This window comes from Diadema setosum, chromosome 16, assembly GCF_964275005.1.
Source record: "Diadema setosum chromosome 16, eeDiaSeto1, whole genome shotgun sequence".
Taxonomy (NCBI): Eukaryota; Metazoa; Echinodermata; class Echinoidea; order Diadematoida; family Diadematidae; genus Diadema; species Diadema setosum.
Genome location: NC_092700.1, coordinates 15,512,733 through 15,532,325, shown reverse-complemented (window position 1 = coordinate 15,532,325; position 19,593 = coordinate 15,512,733). Strand labels below are relative to the sequence as shown.

Here is a 19,593-nt window from a genome sequence, read left to right as displayed (position 1 = left end):
ACACCCCCTGAACATACTGTTAATCTTTGCTTCCTGTGTATCAATCGACAAAAATGCATCTTCAATTTCACACATTACTCTGTACTCTGTTGTATATTATGTTAAAAAATGAAAATAGAAATTAAATTGAATTGAGCTGAATTGAATGTATCCTACCACAGCTCGTTATTGCTAATCAATATTAACATTCAGTACTCTTTGCCAGGCAACATTCGATGTGTGGAGCAGTTTCAGTGATAAATTCAGTGCCCCAGGGCAGACTATGAATAACTAAAGAAGTAGCAACTCGTTACACGTGATTTCAAAAGGAAAATCGTTTTGTCAAACAAAATAATTGCTCGGCATCTGCGTCTTTTAGCAAGCTGTCCTACCTGACTGATGCACTTCAATAGAAATCACCAATATAACGACCAACATAACGAGGAACTTTCAATTTATATTGTTTACTAACATGCTACCGGCGCGCTCCATGATTGGAATCAGAATTTAAACAATTGAAAAGTCAATTCTGACTTTGGCTAATGTGCACAGTTGCTAAACTATGTCTGTAACGATTTGCGAATGCAAATACCTCTGACGTGCTGAGAAAGCCGCATGTGTATTTGGTCAAACAAAACCGAAATAGGGTATTGCGACCCATTTAATCTCGCACATATCATTTCGCTTCTCAATTTAGAGCAATCCTGACATAAAGATCAATTCTTCCCTGAACGAAGCGTTGTTCGTAATCAATAATGTCTGTGTATCAAAATGAAAAATACGGTCCTCTTCATGTCGTTATCCTGCTACAGGGAGAGAATACAGTAACTCTAAGTCCCTTGATCTACCTTTCGGTGTTTATACAACCTGGAACCAGTGTCATGTACACGTGATTGATTACACCTTGTACTAAAAGATCATTGAAATATAATTGAAACCCTTATGCAATGTCTTTCTGTATATTTTGTCAAATGCGCAATATATATATATATATATATTCCATCAACTGAGGCAAAAAAAAATCACAATTCTTCTTTACATCCACATAATGAACATTTTTAACATAATAAAAACAAAATTCATCTATAGCTCATTTTATTAGTCGAAACTACATCTAAATCACTGACACACACACACACACACCCCACAAATACAACACAAACATACACACAAACACACGAATTCATACGAGCACACAATACCAAAAACATGCTCTTCAGAAACGACTGGACATGTATATGCACCCATCCTAACTCACGTTTGCTCTGATGGTTCTTATACCGACTTGTTTTTTTTTTCCGGTAAGTATTACCATGAATTGATTTTTGAGATGCCAAGTTGCCTAAATACATTCTATTCAGAGGCCGCGAAGTCAAGACTTCGCCTAGAATGGGGATCTCTGACGTTATTGTTTGCAATAATTTTAGTAAATAGCTTGCAATTCAATTGATTGTGTTTATTATTGTCTAAACCTGGGACGACCAAGAAAACGTTTGTAAACTTTAATGTTTTTTGTTAAAGGAAATATCTTTGGTAGAGAATCATTATCCGCAAACTGAAATAGTCAGCAGACTCATCAAATGTGTGTGCCCTCTTTTTTTTTCTCTCTCTATATATATCTCTCTCCATTATGAAACAAAAAGACGAAAGCAATCTAAACGACCATAGGCATTTTATGTATTTGTTTCATCAATGTCCATTATCAACAGCGTTGTCAAATTATCCCGTCGAAAATTATTCACGGATCAATAGACTTTGTTGTATGCAGGGATAAAGTTGACGGGGATATGTTGTCAGGGATATCTGAAATGCAATCTCATATTCCTATCGTGGTATTTAATTCAAAGCAATTCAGTATCATCTTAAAAGACTAACAGAAAAAACGAATGTATATCAATGACACTTTTAACATTTAAACAAGAATAAAACAACAACAGGTGAACCAACAGTTTTTGTCAGCATTTAGTGTTCTTGACTTGTTTGTATATTTATCGTCTTGTTTGCACCCTGTGAGTATACTTGATGGAAAATTCATTAATGCTTATAAATCTGAAACCATTTAGACCTACACTCTTTTAAGCTTCACTTAAGTGACGCATTACTTCAAACTTATAATCCACTTCAAAAATTTGGTATATCGGATAATCAACTGCTGCCCAAACAGCGAATACCTTGTAAAATTGCTGAGGTGTTTGAAGGACAAAGCATTCGAAAAAAAAAAATGTTCCAGTGCAACAGGAATTTGTCAAAGAGAGCTGGAGAACTTTAGGTTAGATGAAATGTTTGCATCCGGTTTCTTTCGAACTCTGGGAGATGAGTGTAGGAAGGGGGGGGGGGGGCTATTGGTTTAATATCAGAGCACTGAAGGAAGTCGAGAGAAACACAAACAAAGAAGAAGAAAAAAGAAAAAAATCACCTATTGAGAAGGAATCCATGCCCGAATAAAACAACTACAACGCAGAGAATTATCAATAATTTTGAAACAGCTATCTATTTTTGACGATATAAAATGGCATAATAAAGTTCAGATGTGAATTGTATGCCAAGGTGTTTGTGTGCATTTGAGTGCTTGTAAGGCCTTCTACGCGAGGAGACATAAAAAATGCTGATTACGAGAAAAGAATGGAACTGTGTATGTGTGTCCTTATTTTAGTGTGTGTGCTTGTGGGTATGCATTGTGTGTGTGTGAAAGAGAGAGAGAGAGACAAAGAGAGTGCGAGAGACTTTTATAGTATGAGGAGGAAAGTCGAAGATTAATGGTGGATATAATAGTTCATGGGGAATGCATGGCGCCTGAATAATTTCACTTTTCAAGTTATCAATCATTTCATTCTCATCCCCCCCCCCCCCCGTCTGACACAGGTAGTTGAGTTGTACTTCTGTGCTATCACATCAAGTAGATGTCGATCGGTCGATTCAAAGTTGTCAAGTTGTCAATGTCCGTCTATTTACCTTCGTGATTGGCTATCTCTTTACTGCGGTCTCTTAACAGACCTTAGCCAAAAGCAGGAGAGGAAATCCGAATCAATAGGTGTCATTTCTTTTGATTAATGGATTCATGAGGAACCAGTAATGGGCCAAACCTTTAATCCTGATTAAAACTGTCTCATCTACAAACTGATTTTTCATGGCGGTCGATTAGGTTTTATGTCGACACTTTTCATTTTAATCACGCGACGCAATTGAGCTATTATAATCATTCAAAGACATTGCAAACCATCAGAATGGCCAATCATGCCATCATGGCGCAGCTCAAATGTGTTTAAAGGCCTTGGGAAGGCGATGATCGTTCCTTGGGCAAAGAATATGAGTTCTACTGCCGGCAGGATGCCTCGTAACTCGGCAATGACTGCAGGTGAATTATTACCAAGAACACCAGTTAAAATTGATGAATCACAACGTGGGGCTGGATAGGAGGGATTTTCATTTTGCCTCTTCTTTTTTTTTTCTCTCAATGTCCTCGACAACTTTGCAAATCCAACATGCGCCAAAAACAGAAGCCCTGGTAGTTCGACGACGATTAGCATTATAATTTTCGCGTCGTTTTTCATAATACATTTTGCTTGGCGAAGCATGAAAATGAGAAAATAGGATCTTCGGCCCTTTAACATAATGACTGTTCTCCGCTATAGTCCACATTTTTACATATTGCAAGAGATACGATGTATCTACAAAATGCAAATGTTTATTGCGAGGTTAGTCAGCCTTTTTATTGTCTTCATGTTCATTTGATCGCTGTTGTCCAAATTCACTTCGCTTTAAAGAATTCATGCAATTTCTGAAGTGTATGCGTGAAATATGGTATGAATACGTTATCTCTGTTTGGTATGACCATATTGCGTGATACACAGTTGTCAGTGTAAATTCGATTTTTCTTTTTTTTTTCTTTTTGAGAGAGAGAGAGGAACGTCAACGCGAAGGAATGATTTTAAAAGACAGTGCATTCACTTTCCCTAGAGAAATGAAATCTATTATGAAAGGCGAGTTGCTTTTTTCAATGAAAATAATCTCGTGATAACATGCACGATAACGTAGCTTTATTTTTCTATACCGGAGGGGAAAAAATTCCTCAACAATTAATTCGTTCGTTTGTTTCATTTCTATATATTTTTGCCGTTTCTCGAAACAGCAACAGCACAGATATATGACAATGAAATAACAAACATTGATGTAAAAATAGCTGAAGAGGAATAATCATTCAAACTTACAAGCGTAATTGATCTAATTCTAAAGTACTTTATAGAATTACCATGAGAAATTTATCACATCTTCCCCTTTGGAGAATAAAAGAAAGAAGAAATGCCGCAGACAGTTGCAATATAAATGTACACAACAAGCATGACAAGAGATGAAATCACAATAATACATAGAAGACACTAAAGAGATACAAGCAAAAATGAGACTTGACCCCGTTCCTCTCAACCTGTGTTCCTCTTTGTTTGACACTCTGAACGTGTTTTTATTTGTTTTTTATTCTTCGTTCAATATCTCAAAACACTCTGATTACGTTTTACATTCATCACATATTTATTCTTCAATGCTTCTTCAATCCCTTGTACGGAATTCAAGACCGCTGGTGATAGAATGATCCTGTATTGACGCCTCCAAACAGGTAGTTAGGCTAATACCATTTTATCGTATTAAAGCGATTGATTTCTGGCCGAAAAGTCTCTCGACCGACACATGCCGCTAAGAATGAACAGAACATGTGAAATTAAGTGTGTTTTCTGCGGCGACGATCAAGATGTGGCTGGCATGGCTGGTGTCACTTGGGTGATGCGCAAACGGCTTGAGTTCGGCCGGCGGACTGGGCTAGTATCCCGAGTCCCCCGAGACAAAAATGCAATCATATTAACTGCTTTCCCTTCTTCCGCCCAGCGTGTTATTATTAGCGAGATTATATCAATTTCAAATCTCCCATTTATCAGAAGTGACAACGCGGAAAATTCGCCCGGATAGAGGTTCTTTTTTTATATTAGGTTTGCACCTTTGTTTTTGTTTCTTTTAAAATTCATCTACTAAAATGATTATGTATTTTGCCTGTATAAAGTTCGACAAGATTTGCCACGCCTTTGGTGAGCCGACATATCACGACCTCACCAGAAAATTGGATAAAAGAAGCAAATAAAACCCAATGATAGAGATCGAATTACACTATGATGATACAATCGGAACATCTCTCGGTCTGTTTATTATTTTTCTTGCACAAGTTATTAGCTCCTTCCCTGGGCTAATATTGCATTAGGCGTTATTAATCCTTTCTACGACGCTTTAATCCGCCAAACCGCCCTCTGATACACTTTAGATGAATCTTGATGATCCAAAGATGCTGACAAGAAGTGAGAAAGTTTTCTTCTTTTCTCATTTCTCATTTCTTCTCCCCTCCTGTCTTCCTTATTGTCTGCTTCTTTCAAGTTGTATGATTTGTCAGTGTGTACGTGTTTGTACATGTGCTCCAAAGTCAATGTGTCAAGGTATCTGTATGTTTGGTTGTGCATCTCAAAACTGGTAACTTCATTCGGCAAGTTTTTGTTTCAAAGAAATTCTTCCCATAATAGAAGCTTATCAAGGCTTCCTTCCTTTAGTCCCTCATTTTTTGATAGATAAGCATTTTCAAATCCTAGAGACATAATATAGATGTATACATCAAAAGAAGTTATATTACGATTTTTTTAATAGTGATGGTCGCATATTGTAGGCCTATAAGGTTACTTTGTTCATGTTATGAAATTACAGATAAAAACAATTGCTAATTGACAAATTTTGTTTTTGAAAAGATAAATGAAAAGGCGTGAGTGTGTGTGTGTGTGTGTGTGTGTGTGTGTGTGTACATTTTTTTTTAAAGGATGGTTTAGTTTTGGTTGAGATGGGGCTTCAGATTCTTGTTCTTTGTCAGATAATGAGAAACTACATATGAAATATGAAAGAGCATGCAATTCTAAGATGAATTAAAAGATTATTTGATGAAAATCGGACAAGTGGTCCTGAAGGTGGATCCCACAGGACCACATTGTATTTGGCTATCTCAGCTATTTCAAATTTCATTTTCACCAAATAATTTTTGAATTTCTCTCAGAATTATATGATCTTTCATATTTCAAGAGTGGTTTCTCATTATCTTACAAAAAGTTAAAAAAAGAAAAGAAAAAGAAAACAGAAGTCCCATCTCAACCAATTATAACCATCCCATCCTTTTAAATCACGATTTTTTTTTAATTTTTTTTTTTTAATAATGAGCCCGGATTGCTTTTTTGTAAATTATCTGCTTAGGTGGAAATCAAATACAAAAGAGAAATCTATGGATAACAACCAAAGATTGATAACATTTTGGGATTAATCAGTTTTGATTTGCAAGTGAGCCTCAAAACTTCTAAGTGGAGATTCCATGCGATAGCATTTAAGACAAAAAAAAAAAATGTGTTCTTACACTTTGGATCTCTTTTGATACAATCAAAAAAAAAATATGATAAAATGATAAAAGCAATAACATAATAGAACTATTCTAATCATTGTTTTGAAACAGAAGCAGCCGCCCATAGAAAACTCTGACAACCTTTTTGAAATCGAGGAAGTGTATTGTTGTTGCTGTTTTTTATATTTTTTTTTCGTGTTCGACGTGAACGTATCTGTTGTGGCAGACACGTGTTGCTGTCGTATCACAACCAGAAGACGGTAATCTAATCCACCCAATGAAACCACATGTGCATGATAGCTACGCGCCACCTCCATGATGCTTTGCGCTTTGCCTAAGACTTGGCCACCCATTTCCTCCCCGTTATTTTGACATATACATGTACATGTGTATTAAAAAAAAAAAAAAAAAAAAATCTTCGATATTCATTGAAGGCTGTTAGTGAAATTAGAATAGGCCCGGAGGACATTTTGATATCTCATCGAGAAAAATTAGATCAGGGAATGTTAGGGAAACACGACTTTGGATAACGCAAGGATAAAGACAGAAAAATAAGGGGGAATGGGGGCGGGGGAGGGGGAGAGGGGGAAGAGAACCTGCGGCGCGCATCAGCTGAGAGCAGGTAGCAAGATGGTGTATGAACTTACGAGGGCACAATGTGTGAGCTCGCCAGGCCCAGCGCGTCGCCGTGTCATGCCGCTAACCATGCACGTGATCACCGAAGCGCTAAGGCGGTATTAATTAGATGTTTAATGCCACTTAAATGCGTGTAAATGATGAGACTGGGCGAAGGCTTGACGTTTATCCGCTCGCCTGGGACCGGTTTGAGGGCCTGATAATCACATTAAGAGCCGTTCGAGGAGGGGTTTAGGTGAAATGCGAGTCCGAGCATAGATTTTTTTTTCTTTGCCTGTGTGTAAGTTTTCCTTCATTGCCATAGAATGCGGGGTCAGGTCGCAAGCAGACCCTTGACAACAAGTGGAGGTTGCTGGGGGTCGTTTTTTAAGGAGGGTGACAGAGAATTGGAAGAGGGAGAGAGAGATCAAGAGGGGGGGGGGTTAACTGGTGTTGGGGCCTTACTGAGACGAACATCAAAATCGCACGAACTTGTGGGATCATGGCAAACCCCTACACGCAATTCATGATAATCAAAACTTTTTTTTTCTTGATACATTGACGCGTTTAGCTTACACAAGTCACCCACGTCTTTATTTATCATCATCTCATAACATGATGTAATGAATATAATGAACTGAAGCATTTGCCGTGCATATATATATATATATATATATATATATATATATATATATATCACTGGTGCGTGTTTGTCAATGTGCGTGTGTATGAGTGTGTGTAATTCTTGGAAAGAGAGAGAGAGAGAGAGAGAGAGAGAGGGATGGAGAAGACGATATGCAAGGTATGTAATTGACGCTGAAAAGTATTTTATCACCATCCACTTGACAAAGAAAATTAAATCAGCCACACTAGCATGCATCAGCCGAGTCAATATCGTGTAAAAGATACATCTGATCACCGACTGCTGGTTCTGCTGACATCTCTGTCGGGAAGACTTCGGCTGATGGTCCAACCGGCCATCCCTACAATGAATCAGTGCGGTGGGAAAACAACCAAGTCGATCTCCTTTCCCGGGAAAGACCTGCCTTGTCGAAATGATCACGGAACCTCTTTATGCTTGCTTTTGTTTGTTTCTATCTTTGTTGCTTTATTTCAGCCGGTTTATTATTCTTTTATGGCGCATTGCACCGGGAAAATTAATTTAGTACCTCTTTAGGTAATCGAGAAATTGATGCTTTTGTTGTTAAGTTTTCTATTCGATTTAAGATTCAATTTTCCATTTCATAGGCAGGTAGTTATAAGATACGCATTTAAAATTGTGGTCTGAATTCGTAAGTCATCGAATAAAATGATCTAAAAAAAAACCAGATGTACCTGGATTAGCGTAGAGAAAAAAAAGAAATCGATGATACACTATCAGAATAATGTCCAGATGTGTGAAGCAGAGAGGCAATACACACCTATTATCATTTCCTGCGAAATGACTATTTTTGTTTTATGTACAATGTATTATGCGCGAGCACACACACACATACATTCACTCCTGCAATGGTTTAGTATACATCCATAGTTCTTACACGTCACTTCACGAACGTTCTTTCGATAGATTACAAATACCACTTAGGCGGATCCCATAAAGAAGTCATTTGCAGTAATGAAAGGCGGCGACCATTCAGCAATACTTATTCCCAGTGTCTAACTGCAATCGGGGGCATCCGTGCATATCGAGGCGCTATACACTCCTCACGACGATGCAATCTCAATTTCCTCCTGATCACTAATGCTAAATTGAATTGTTGTTTTTCCCTTCTCGACTTCATCATTTTTTTTTTTTTTTTTTTTTTTTTTGTGTGTGTGTGTTCCCCGAAGTCGTATGTCAAAAATCTTTCGCTTTTCGTTGATGAAGCCGTCCGTGAAGCTGGGAAAAGGCCGTCAATGTTCGAACGCTGGTATCTGATGAAGTTTAATCATAATCATATATGATATGATATAATGTAATATGATATTATATGTATATAAACTGTATATACATACATAATTATGTATGTGTGAATGTGTGTGTGTGTGTGTGCGTGTACGTGTATACAAATGAATTTACATAGGATAAGACTGCGTGCATCATCAGCCATAAAAGATTTACAACAGTTCTACCCTCCCGATCCATTTTCCCTTTTCTATACGCCGTTTCTTGCGTTTATCCGGTCTGCACATCACGCACTTTAACACACACTCATAATGATAGCACACGTCTAATAATGATACACATATATCATTTGTAACATTCGTATAATACGTTCAGTTTGAACTTCTTAAGAATTGTTTAAATGATATAAACTGTCCATTATGTAAAAACGCAGGAGGGCAAGAGCACTAATTTTTCGCTTCTTTTCATCAAAATCGTTGAAAATGTCTTACCAAAGGCGCCAGGATATCTATACAGTCATGATGTAGTAGGAAAGAGGCTAGAGTAACGTTGCATCATCATTGTAATCTAGTGTGAGCTTCAAGTGCGCAGACCAAACTCGACTGTATTTATTTACCTCAAAAGAAAGGTATTCACATCTGTACTAGCTCACAATATGTAGCCCACACAAATCCACATTTTTTAATCTATTAAAGACATTAAACATATCTTATACAAATGAATTCCAATGTTTTCTTTTTATGTTGTTCAAGTATTTGAACGATTTACTCCAAGTTTCTTTTCATGATTTTATCAAACTGAATAATTCATTTCATTCTTATTCTGCTCGTAATTCGCAAAACTTACATTTAGTAAATCCCAAATTATTAATTGCACAATAATCCATAAGACATACTGGACCAGACCTTTGGAACAAACTTCAAGATTATCTTAAAGCATGCAAGACGTTGCAGTCTTTTAAGACGAGAGTAAAAACTATGTTATTGTAAGACTATAATCTGTGAAAATTCTTTTTGCATTGATCAGAGTTTTTCATATTCTGTGGATTGAATTTAAAACTCCTAGAAATACATGTCCACAAAATGTTTCTGTGCCTACCAATTCATTTTATCACCATCACTTTCATCATCACTGCCAGCCATCACTATCATCTTCATTATCATCTTTTCTTTTCATCATCAACCTAACATCATCACAATCATAATCTACCTTATCTTTGCTAAGATAGTATTTATACCCCGAATATAAAATCTAATGCATGATACATGTTCAGTTTTCTTCTATATTCTGCTAAACAAAATATACCTACCCCCACCCTGTCCCCTCCCCTCCAGGTAGGCTTTTTGGGCTGAGAAGTGTTCGAACAACGGCTTATATTGGCAGTCTTTCCTCTGCATAATTTCTTAGTTAATAATTTGCTTATTTGGCAATATGATATATCTTTTGTTAATGTAATTAATGTACACTACATTGTAATCTATATATCAACTTTTAATATTTTGTGTAGGAATTTGTTTTGAAGAAAAAATAGAATCAAACAAACACACACACAAAAAAACATTAGAATTTCAGTCCCATTTTCTGTTCGTTTGCTTCTTTTTTGTATGTTTCTTTGTTTATCGGTCGGGAAAAGAGGTGTGCGTCCAAGTCGGGTAATTCGAATTTTCCCCTCGAAGCACATTTGCTGTTCATTTGCTTGTTCTATTTGCTTGTTCAAATGTCCAGTATCGGTGATTCGTTCATTTGATGTTAACATCATGTATTTCTCTCTCAACCGTATGCCATAATAGAAGAGGAACGCCCCTTGATGAATATCTATGAATGTGACTCGGATAGAGAACAAACACCATGCAGTAGAAATATATCACCACTGCCCCCCCCCCCCCCCCGTCGTCTACTATCATGAATTTTTCATACACGCTACCAGTTTTATATATCTGTTCTTTAGGACGTCATTTGCCAATAATGGGATTTCATTTGTACTGAATCCATTCGAGCACAGTCTGTTCCCTTTTCATGCATGCATTGTCCAGTACACGCTCCGCGTATCCAATGCATTAATAGGAGCCATTTTTCATGCTTGTCCCACTGACATTGAGACGCACAATGTTTATCTCATCATCCCAGTTATTAGTTCCCTCTCTCTGCCCCATCTTTTACTCGAAATAAAAAGACATGTATTATTTCGACTCACTGGTTTATAAACCTATCGACTCTCAGCTACGAGAGCTCTCATCTTATTCAAACGACTATCCATAGTTTGATCTATTTGTGAAACAAAATTGGAAACAGAACCAAAACTTACGAGACATTCTGCTACCTTACGAACAGCCAGTCACCGCCACTAATACAGTTTTAACGACACTTTCATTATATTAGACATTGCATGCTTTGTCGCCCTCTTCACTGGGAATGGGCTTGTAAATGATTTCAACTATCTTTAGTTTTATTTTCTGTCTATTCCGTCCATGCTTTTGTTCTTGTCCTTGCCATAGTCTTTTTTTTTCTGATTATTTCGCCCGACATCAGGATATCAAAATCTTATACATGGAGTCCTTGACGGATCTTGAGATGCCCTCACCTTCTAGAGTAATTCACAAATTTTACAAGCTATACTTTTCTTGTGAATTCCTCTTTTCCATGTAAAGTTATAAATTAAGATTGTATTGCTTACTTATTTATCTATCCAAACCAGCGTTAATATCATTATGATACTTGTATTCATGTTTTGTTGAAAATTACGTGATTGAAAGTTCCTTTTGATGTTATGTATTCATGTAAGCGTTATGTATATTACATTGTATTACTTTATATGGAAATAAAATCATTTTGAATTGAATTGAATTCAACTATAATACACCAGTGCCCTGCATAAAAAAATATGCAATCAAACGTAAGCCAGAAAATTAGACATAAATCAGGTATCAACCAATTAGAATTAAGTATTCAGAGACTCGTGTTTAATTTCCTGACTGACATGATCTCAACTTTTATGCAACAGGGCCCTATTTCCTTACAAGATTATGAAACTCCAATAGACTTAATACAACAGCCACTGGTTTTCCAAAGGCAATTGATAAGGACATTTCCTTATCTCAGTTGGGCCCATTGCTCCTTGGGAAAAAAGATAATGTTACAATAATTATGTCTTCGTCAGCTGATGGCGAATCACGTGATCACAAATTGAAGACTCTGAGCAGCAGTGATATGGCGACTGAACCCTTGGGATCGTAACCCAAAATTTCTGCCTGCTTTCAAATCATTAAGTTTGGAAAGAAAAACGAGACTACGATAAAGAAAAAAAAAATGACAGACATAATTTCACAATACATAAAGCCTGATGGCTTCGATTCATGGTCTCCATATTATGACGGATTATATTGGTATATTCATCTCTCTCCTCCCTCTCTCTCCCTCTATTTATCCACAGTTCTCTGTCCATCTCTCGCTCTCTCTCTCTCTCTTTCTCTCTCTCTTTCTTATTCTTGGTTTATTAGCCTTGGAAAAGGTATAAAAGGTCTGCTAATTACCAATTAAACAAACAATTATCATTAGAGACATTTCAAAATCAAATCAAATTTGCTCATGCTCTCAGCGCAAATGTGTGCTTCTTTCCAATGAGTGGCAACAAGTGGAGTGTGAAAGTATTTTACTTCACACAGACAACAGGCTTCGACACTCTGGGTTGCAGTTCTTCTATGGTTTATCCCGCTCTTCAAATTCATTTATCATAATGCAGGCGGTGTCTATATCAACCGGTTTCCATGGTCGAGGGACCAGATATAGAGCGATATACCGCGAGTGACATATGTTTAACATCCCAACAGATTGTGGGATCCCTTTATGTCCATTGTGCGGCACTTCTATACCGATGCCTGGCCGGAGCCGCGGTCTGTTTAACCTCCGGGCTATTCGTTTTATTGTGACACTCTAGCTGTTTTGAATAATAAACTCTAAAGTCAAGTTGATAATGACGTTTAAGAATTGTCTTTTTAATGCTATTGGGATTAAGGTAAGATTGATGTCTTATCGTCCGTTATTTAGAATTTATTATATTCTATTCATGTAGATAAAGAGTTTTTTTTTTTAAATGTCAAAAAAGGTATAGATATAAAAATCTCAGATCCGTCTATCACAAGCGTCATTCTGTGTGTGCGCGTACCTGTGTATATGTGTGTCTGTCTGTGTGTGTTTTGACAGCTAGTGCTTGCCATATGGTGGAACTCATTCGTCTGATAAATCACCTCTCCACGCAAAACTTTGATTCGACACAATGTCATCAAGATGAAGAACGTTCATTATTCTCTGTTCCCTGTATACGTTTTCATCACTGAAAATATCTGATAATTATTTTATGCTGTAAATGAGATCCTCTGTAGGATGAGAATAGGTTATGAATAAGACCATCACTTGAAGTAAACGTGAACTGGCTGATCTTTCTTTTTCCCTCTTTCGTGGTACAAAAACAAAATGGAAGTTTTTTTCTCCTTTTTTTTTCAATGACATTGGAATGTATTGACTTCGTTGATATCTTACAGTTGTCTTACTGGACTTTTACTATTTACTTTTTTAAGGCCACATGCTTTTTTTTTACTACAAAGTTAACGAAAAACGGGATAAACATCATCATTTTAAATCCTGTTTCACAATGTTGAATCATCGTTAATGATAATCAATTACTGAACAATCAACTTTAATGTTATCAGATGAAAACTCAGTAAACATATCAAGTCATGCAGATCAGTTCAATCAGTTTAGAATTTTATTTTCCTAAATGTTTCATCTCGGTATGACATTTTGGTTCCAGACCAACCACAGGTCACCTGTTACAGAAAGATCCATGACGCCTATCTAGTAATCAGGAGCTCGTTGGTTCGAGTCCAACCATGAGAATGTATGCCCATGCTTTACTACCATAACCATGGTTACTACTAAAACACTGGATAGTTGTTTACGTCGATGAAGGGAAATTTATCAGTAAGTTGGAACTAAAACAACTCTACTCAAGAATAATTAATTCCAGAGACCAACCTCAGCGTTATCATTATAACTACAGATGAATGTACATTATCATTCCCTGGTATACCCTCAATGCTAAAGATACAGCTCAAAAGACAATCATCTTTTGTACAGAGTTCTCGCGACGGTGTGAAGTCAGTGGACATTAATTTGCATTCTAATATTCTTTAACCCATCAAATTCCAGCAAAATAAAAGGTAGAACAACACCTTATTTTTACACTTCACCATTATTTAAGCCATAAAGTGTTGTTTATTTGGTTGCAAAATTATGAAAAGCCTCTAAATGCCAACATTTATAACAGATCCTCATGGTAGCAACTCCGTTGATTCGATAATGTTTTTGTCAATAATATCAATTTCTTGTATTTTCTTCCAGATTTTGCGCACATTCCCTCCCTAAGACATAATATTGACATTATCCTATAGACACCTAGTAAATAACTACCCGTGCACGGTATTCAACTTTACTCGGGATCTCCTTAACGGTCCTTGTAGCGTATATAGCTATCAATACGCCTTTGTTTAACGGTATGAAGTCCGTACATAAGATGCATATGAATATAGCTTTCGGCATTCTGTATAAGAATGTAGCTATGCACTAGTAGCTATGCACTGCTGAGTAGCTATGCACTGCCATTGCATTGGTTGAAATCATACACTTTCTAGGTATCATTGAGAGAGAGAGAGAAAAAAAAACCCAACAACATCAAATGCTTCAGCTTTTCAGACGGAATTTTCTTACATTAAAGGAAAGTTCGCTATTCAGGAAATTAATTAGATGCTACAGGATATCATTACCATTATTATGATAATTTCAGTGATGGTGACGATATATAGTTTAAAGAGTCGACTCAAACAGAAATATAGCTATTCGTTTTCTATAAAACATGGTGTCAGTACATTGCGTTGAAGGTGTCAATCTTAAATGGGAGGGAACATGGAAAGGCCCCCCCCCCAAAAAAAAAAAAATATATATATAGATATACATATATATAATGCTCATGTTATATGCCACATTCCTGTAAAGATTATGAGACAAAAGCGCAACCAAGGCGCACCACAATGGTCTTGCCCGAACGGATGTGGAGGACGCATGGGCACTACGGACAGAGGCGTCCGAGTAACGGGTAAGTCCGGCGGAGCATTATCTGGAGGAGCATAGTTGCGAGCAATGCTGCACAGTCTTTACCACGTGAAGTGGTAATATCACTGTAGATCTTTCAGTCCTTCATACGTTTCAGGCTGTACACTCTCAGTCACAAGAACCAATGATGGGCTCTGTACCGTGTTCTCTTGCTAGATCTTAGTGTATTGGAGATACTTGGTGGAAGCTCACATACTGTATACGTAGGTATATGTAGCACCCTTTCACACCTTGTTTCCTTAGCTTATAACAATATTTCAGCCAATCCGTAGTTTCTGTGCAACATCACCATAAATATCACTTCATATACGGGTTGTGAATATACTATACTGTCGACAGGGAGCTGCATGTCCTCAATGTTTCTCTCACGTATAGATAGCAAACTGTTGAATGGATGGTACCTTCAGTGTGCCTTGTAAGACATTTATGTCAATTTCAATCGCTCCAGTCTCCATCTTCTAACGTATGCCTTTTCAGTGACAGACATAAACCACTATTGGAGTGCTACTCCCTTTATATCGATTTTGATAAAGGGTTCATAAAAAAGATATCTATAAATAGGCCTAGATTATGATACATCTATCTATACCTGTGTCAAAAATGATTCCCCGTCAGTAAACTTTTAGTATTATGATAGCATAAACAATTTCAGTATAATGTTTAGGACATGAATTTCAAGGATTTCAACGAAAACACTTTTATGTGAGTCATCAAAGTTTGGTTTAGAAGAGGATAAACAGCTAAACTACAAGACGTATGAGCTCAAACAGATCAATTGGATAACAGTTACAAAGATTTGCTTAGGTTATCATTTTGATTTTCGATATGCTATTTGATCAAATGCCGCAACACAGTAATGAGGATCATTTTCCCACATTTCCTGACTAATTTTGGAAATAAAAAAATTCTTGAGTAGAATGTATTGTTCAGAAAGTATTTCATACTTTTGGAGGCGCGTTCCTAGTTCACTGTATCGATGGCAAATCCTAATAACATTCAGTGTGAAACGTCAACTCAGTCACTCTGAAATCACCTTCTTTCGGGAATGTGTTAACACAACGAAATCTATCTTTATTACACTAACTGATGCAGAAATGTTGTTTGTTTGTTTGTTTTCTTTTTATATGAGTGTCATAATATCATGATGGCCCACAGTTCTTTGATTATCTCTCAATACACTTTCAAAGTTATTGATCGTATTCAATGAAAATACTAGAAACAGTAAAATAAGTTCGAAGGAGTCAAGAACTTCAGCTTGGAAAATCATTCCTACCAAAATAATGTCTCATTACAGTCAATTCAGGTTCTTGCAATTTGATTATATCATTTCAAAATAGTAGAGTAAATAAAACGAAGTTGATTTTCTGTCTCGAATTACTGACAACTACTGTGCTTCCATCCACATACATATACACACACATTTTTCTTGCAATGATCAAATATTCGACGACATACCATTGCCTAGAAAAAAAAAACCCACAACAACAACAACAAGAAAAACCGAAAGATCGCTATAAAGAAAGAAAGAAGAAAAAAGCAAATATCATAGGAAAAATAAACAAACTTACCTGGGCAGAGGAAGAACAGCCATGTCTTGACGGCTACTGCCAAAATTCAGTCACAAGTAGAAAGAGTTCATGTAATCTAGATGATAGACCTCTTGATGATAATTCTTCGGAAAAGTTCCTCCTCCTCATACGACCTTTTGCTCTTGCTCTTGGTCCAGAAACTCGTTCCCTTCGTTACAGTGCCCCCTCCCTATAGGTACGATGACACTGAAATGTCAAGGTTCTAAGTCTGTCTAAAGCGGGACAGAATTGAGTGTTTAATGATAATATAAGACGGAGGCTATGTCGTCACAAAGAATATAGTGGGGTCGACTGCATTAAGATTGTGTCTGCATTTTAATCTGTAGATATTCAGCTGGTATGCTGTCGCTTTACAACGTAGAAGAGAATGGACGTAAGGACTTGCCGAGCAGTTCACATGTAGAAATGTGTTTACGAATACTTCGGTGATGCATGTCACCAGAAGTCATACATTCAAAAGGTCATTTTCTATGAGAAAACCTCTGAGAAAATATTGCATGCAGTCTGAACGGACACTGGATAAAATCGACGGGATGTGTACCGATAAAATAAGAAATCAATGCCTCAAACGGGACCTCGCTGAATTGTTATGAATCGAGATGAACGTCTGTCACAGAGAACCGATTTGTAACAATGAGACAGGGGAAAGAAAAAGACCAACGACAATTGTATATGCGCTGACCTATTGTGCTGGAGCGAGGTGCTGAAGAAATTCTGGAGTGAACAGATTCGCTGACACTCCGCCCTTTTTCAATTCATTCTCACTGCAGCGACGGGCCGTGAATGGGAAGCTCGGCCTGAATCACACTGATTAACAGGTATCTGATTTCTAATTGGCTGGGAGGATATGTGCGAGAATGTTGCGTTTTGTGCGCATGCGTGTGCGAGGGACAGACGGTCATTTGTACGTGCGGGCTTGAGGGGCGAATTTGTCGAGCTGTTTTATAGTCGGCCGCTTGACTGTTTGAAAATATCTGAGATACAGTCCTTGGCCCTATTCACCAAAGCATAAAGGACATAATATAGCCGCATTTTTCTCTTTTTGTATTAGAGAGGGAATTGTCTCTGGATATAGTTGTGGTAAGATTTGTAGTCATTGATTGGTAGCCATTCCAAAAAAAGAAAACGAAAAGATTAAATGTAAGGAATCTAACCTTGGATGATGCAGCGATGACGGCATTTGTCAACGATAGTGGACCTTGTGTTAACACGAACGCTAATGACATTGCAGCTCACGGCGAGATTAAAACGCACATTAAAGGTTTCCCTCTTAGAAAAGCACACTTTAGATGGACAAATATCAACGAATTTGTATTGTAATTTAATAGACGTGAGCTGTAACAGGCAACGAGGAAATATTTCAGATGATAGAGGCTAAAAAGTGCTTCAATAACACGATAGGACGGTGTGCATGAACAATGTTTTGGTTGTTTGCTTATTTGTGCGTATGTTTGCTTAAATTTCTGTTCAGAATTCTTACTCAGCAAGAATGTTGAATGTGAAGCCATGCCATTCATCCTTCTTCTATGTTTCTATGATCTCTATGTTCTATGTTCTTCTATGTTTCTATGATTTCCTTCTAATTCTTATTGTCTTCCTGATTTTCCTCGTATTCGCCGTTCCCCTGGATTATCTTTACCATCATTCTACCATCACCTGTAACATCACCATCACCACCACTGGCGACACTATCAACAAACAACCAGCAATATTACAAAATCATTACCACTATATACCCATCTCTCTTTTTTTTCTCTTTCTCTCCTCCGTATCTATCATCATGCTAATCCTTCTGTCTTCTTCTTTTTCTTCCTTCTCTTCTTCCTTCTCATCATTCTATCTACCTATAACAGTAATATCAACTCCAACAACACTAACAGCTCTTAGCTACTTTGCAATTCTCACTCAATCATTACAATAACTGTGTGTTTCTTCTCATTTTTCTCCTGCTTTTACATCATCACCGTCATCATCACCACCTTTCACCACCACCATTATTATCATCATTGCTATCAGTATCATTCCCTCCATCATCTCCATTAAGTCCTTTGTTCTTGAAGGAACAATTCCTTCCTTAACCACATCTCCTTTCTTCATTCATCCCTTCCTCTCCTAGTGTTATCATCGACTCTAGCGTCACCGACAGAAATCGCTCCTGCCTGCAAGGAGATTAACCTTATCCTTGATATATTCTATTTTCCTCCCATATCCCATGGATCTACACTGTAGCTCCCACCACGTAGATACCATCAGGGGCGCCAAATTATCGCTCCGTCGTCATCAACTTCATCACAGATCCGTCTCCTTTTTCTCCTCCTCCTCCTCCACTCCTCCTCTTCCACCAGCATCATCAAGTCATCTCACTGATCATGATTAGATTCTTCTGCTGTTCCTTCTCTTCCCGTCACCCTCCCTTCTTCCTTTCTCTCCTCCTCCTCCTGCTGAATTATGATTATTATGATGATGTTATGATGATGATTTTATGACATTATGATGTTATTAGCCAATACTAATGAACAAAATTCTGCAATCTAGCCATCTGCAGGGCTGCAAATGAATTTTCAATAAACCATGACCTCTCCTACTACCTGGAACATTGCCACTATCATACCATACCAATTCCTCTCTTGCCAAACTCATCCGTTACATACGGTTACTTACCTTTCTTCTCCTATCCAAACGTCATCATACCTTTTTTACCTTTTCATCAATCAGTTTAGCAGTCATTCTTATTCATTGTGGCCCATACTCCATTTTCGTTCAGCTGCTTCAAAATAGTTTCGTCTTTCCGTCATCTAGTCTATTTCGAGCTGGTTATGTCCTCGAAAACTGTTGTGGTCTAGTTTAAAATCATAATCTCAATCTCGAGGTCTCTGGTTCATGTCCATCGCCTAGACATTCGGAGAGACCTTAGAACTGGTCACAAGATTTCTTTCTTGTTATAATCT

General features: G+C 37.3%; 1 protein-coding gene across 1 annotated transcript in view; it reads right to left on the bottom strand.

The window, feature by feature from the left end:
- Nucleotides 1-16,647, bottom strand: part of LOC140239608 (uncharacterized) — a 42,568-nt gene extending 25,921 nt beyond the window's left edge. The window contains exon 1 of the mRNA XM_072319440.1: nt 16,625-16,647. Coding sequence (XP_072175541.1) covers nt 16,625-16,647 — 23 coding nt within the window. The remainder of the gene's footprint in view (nt 1-16,624) is intronic.
- Nucleotides 16,648-19,593: the final 2,946 nt, after the last annotated feature.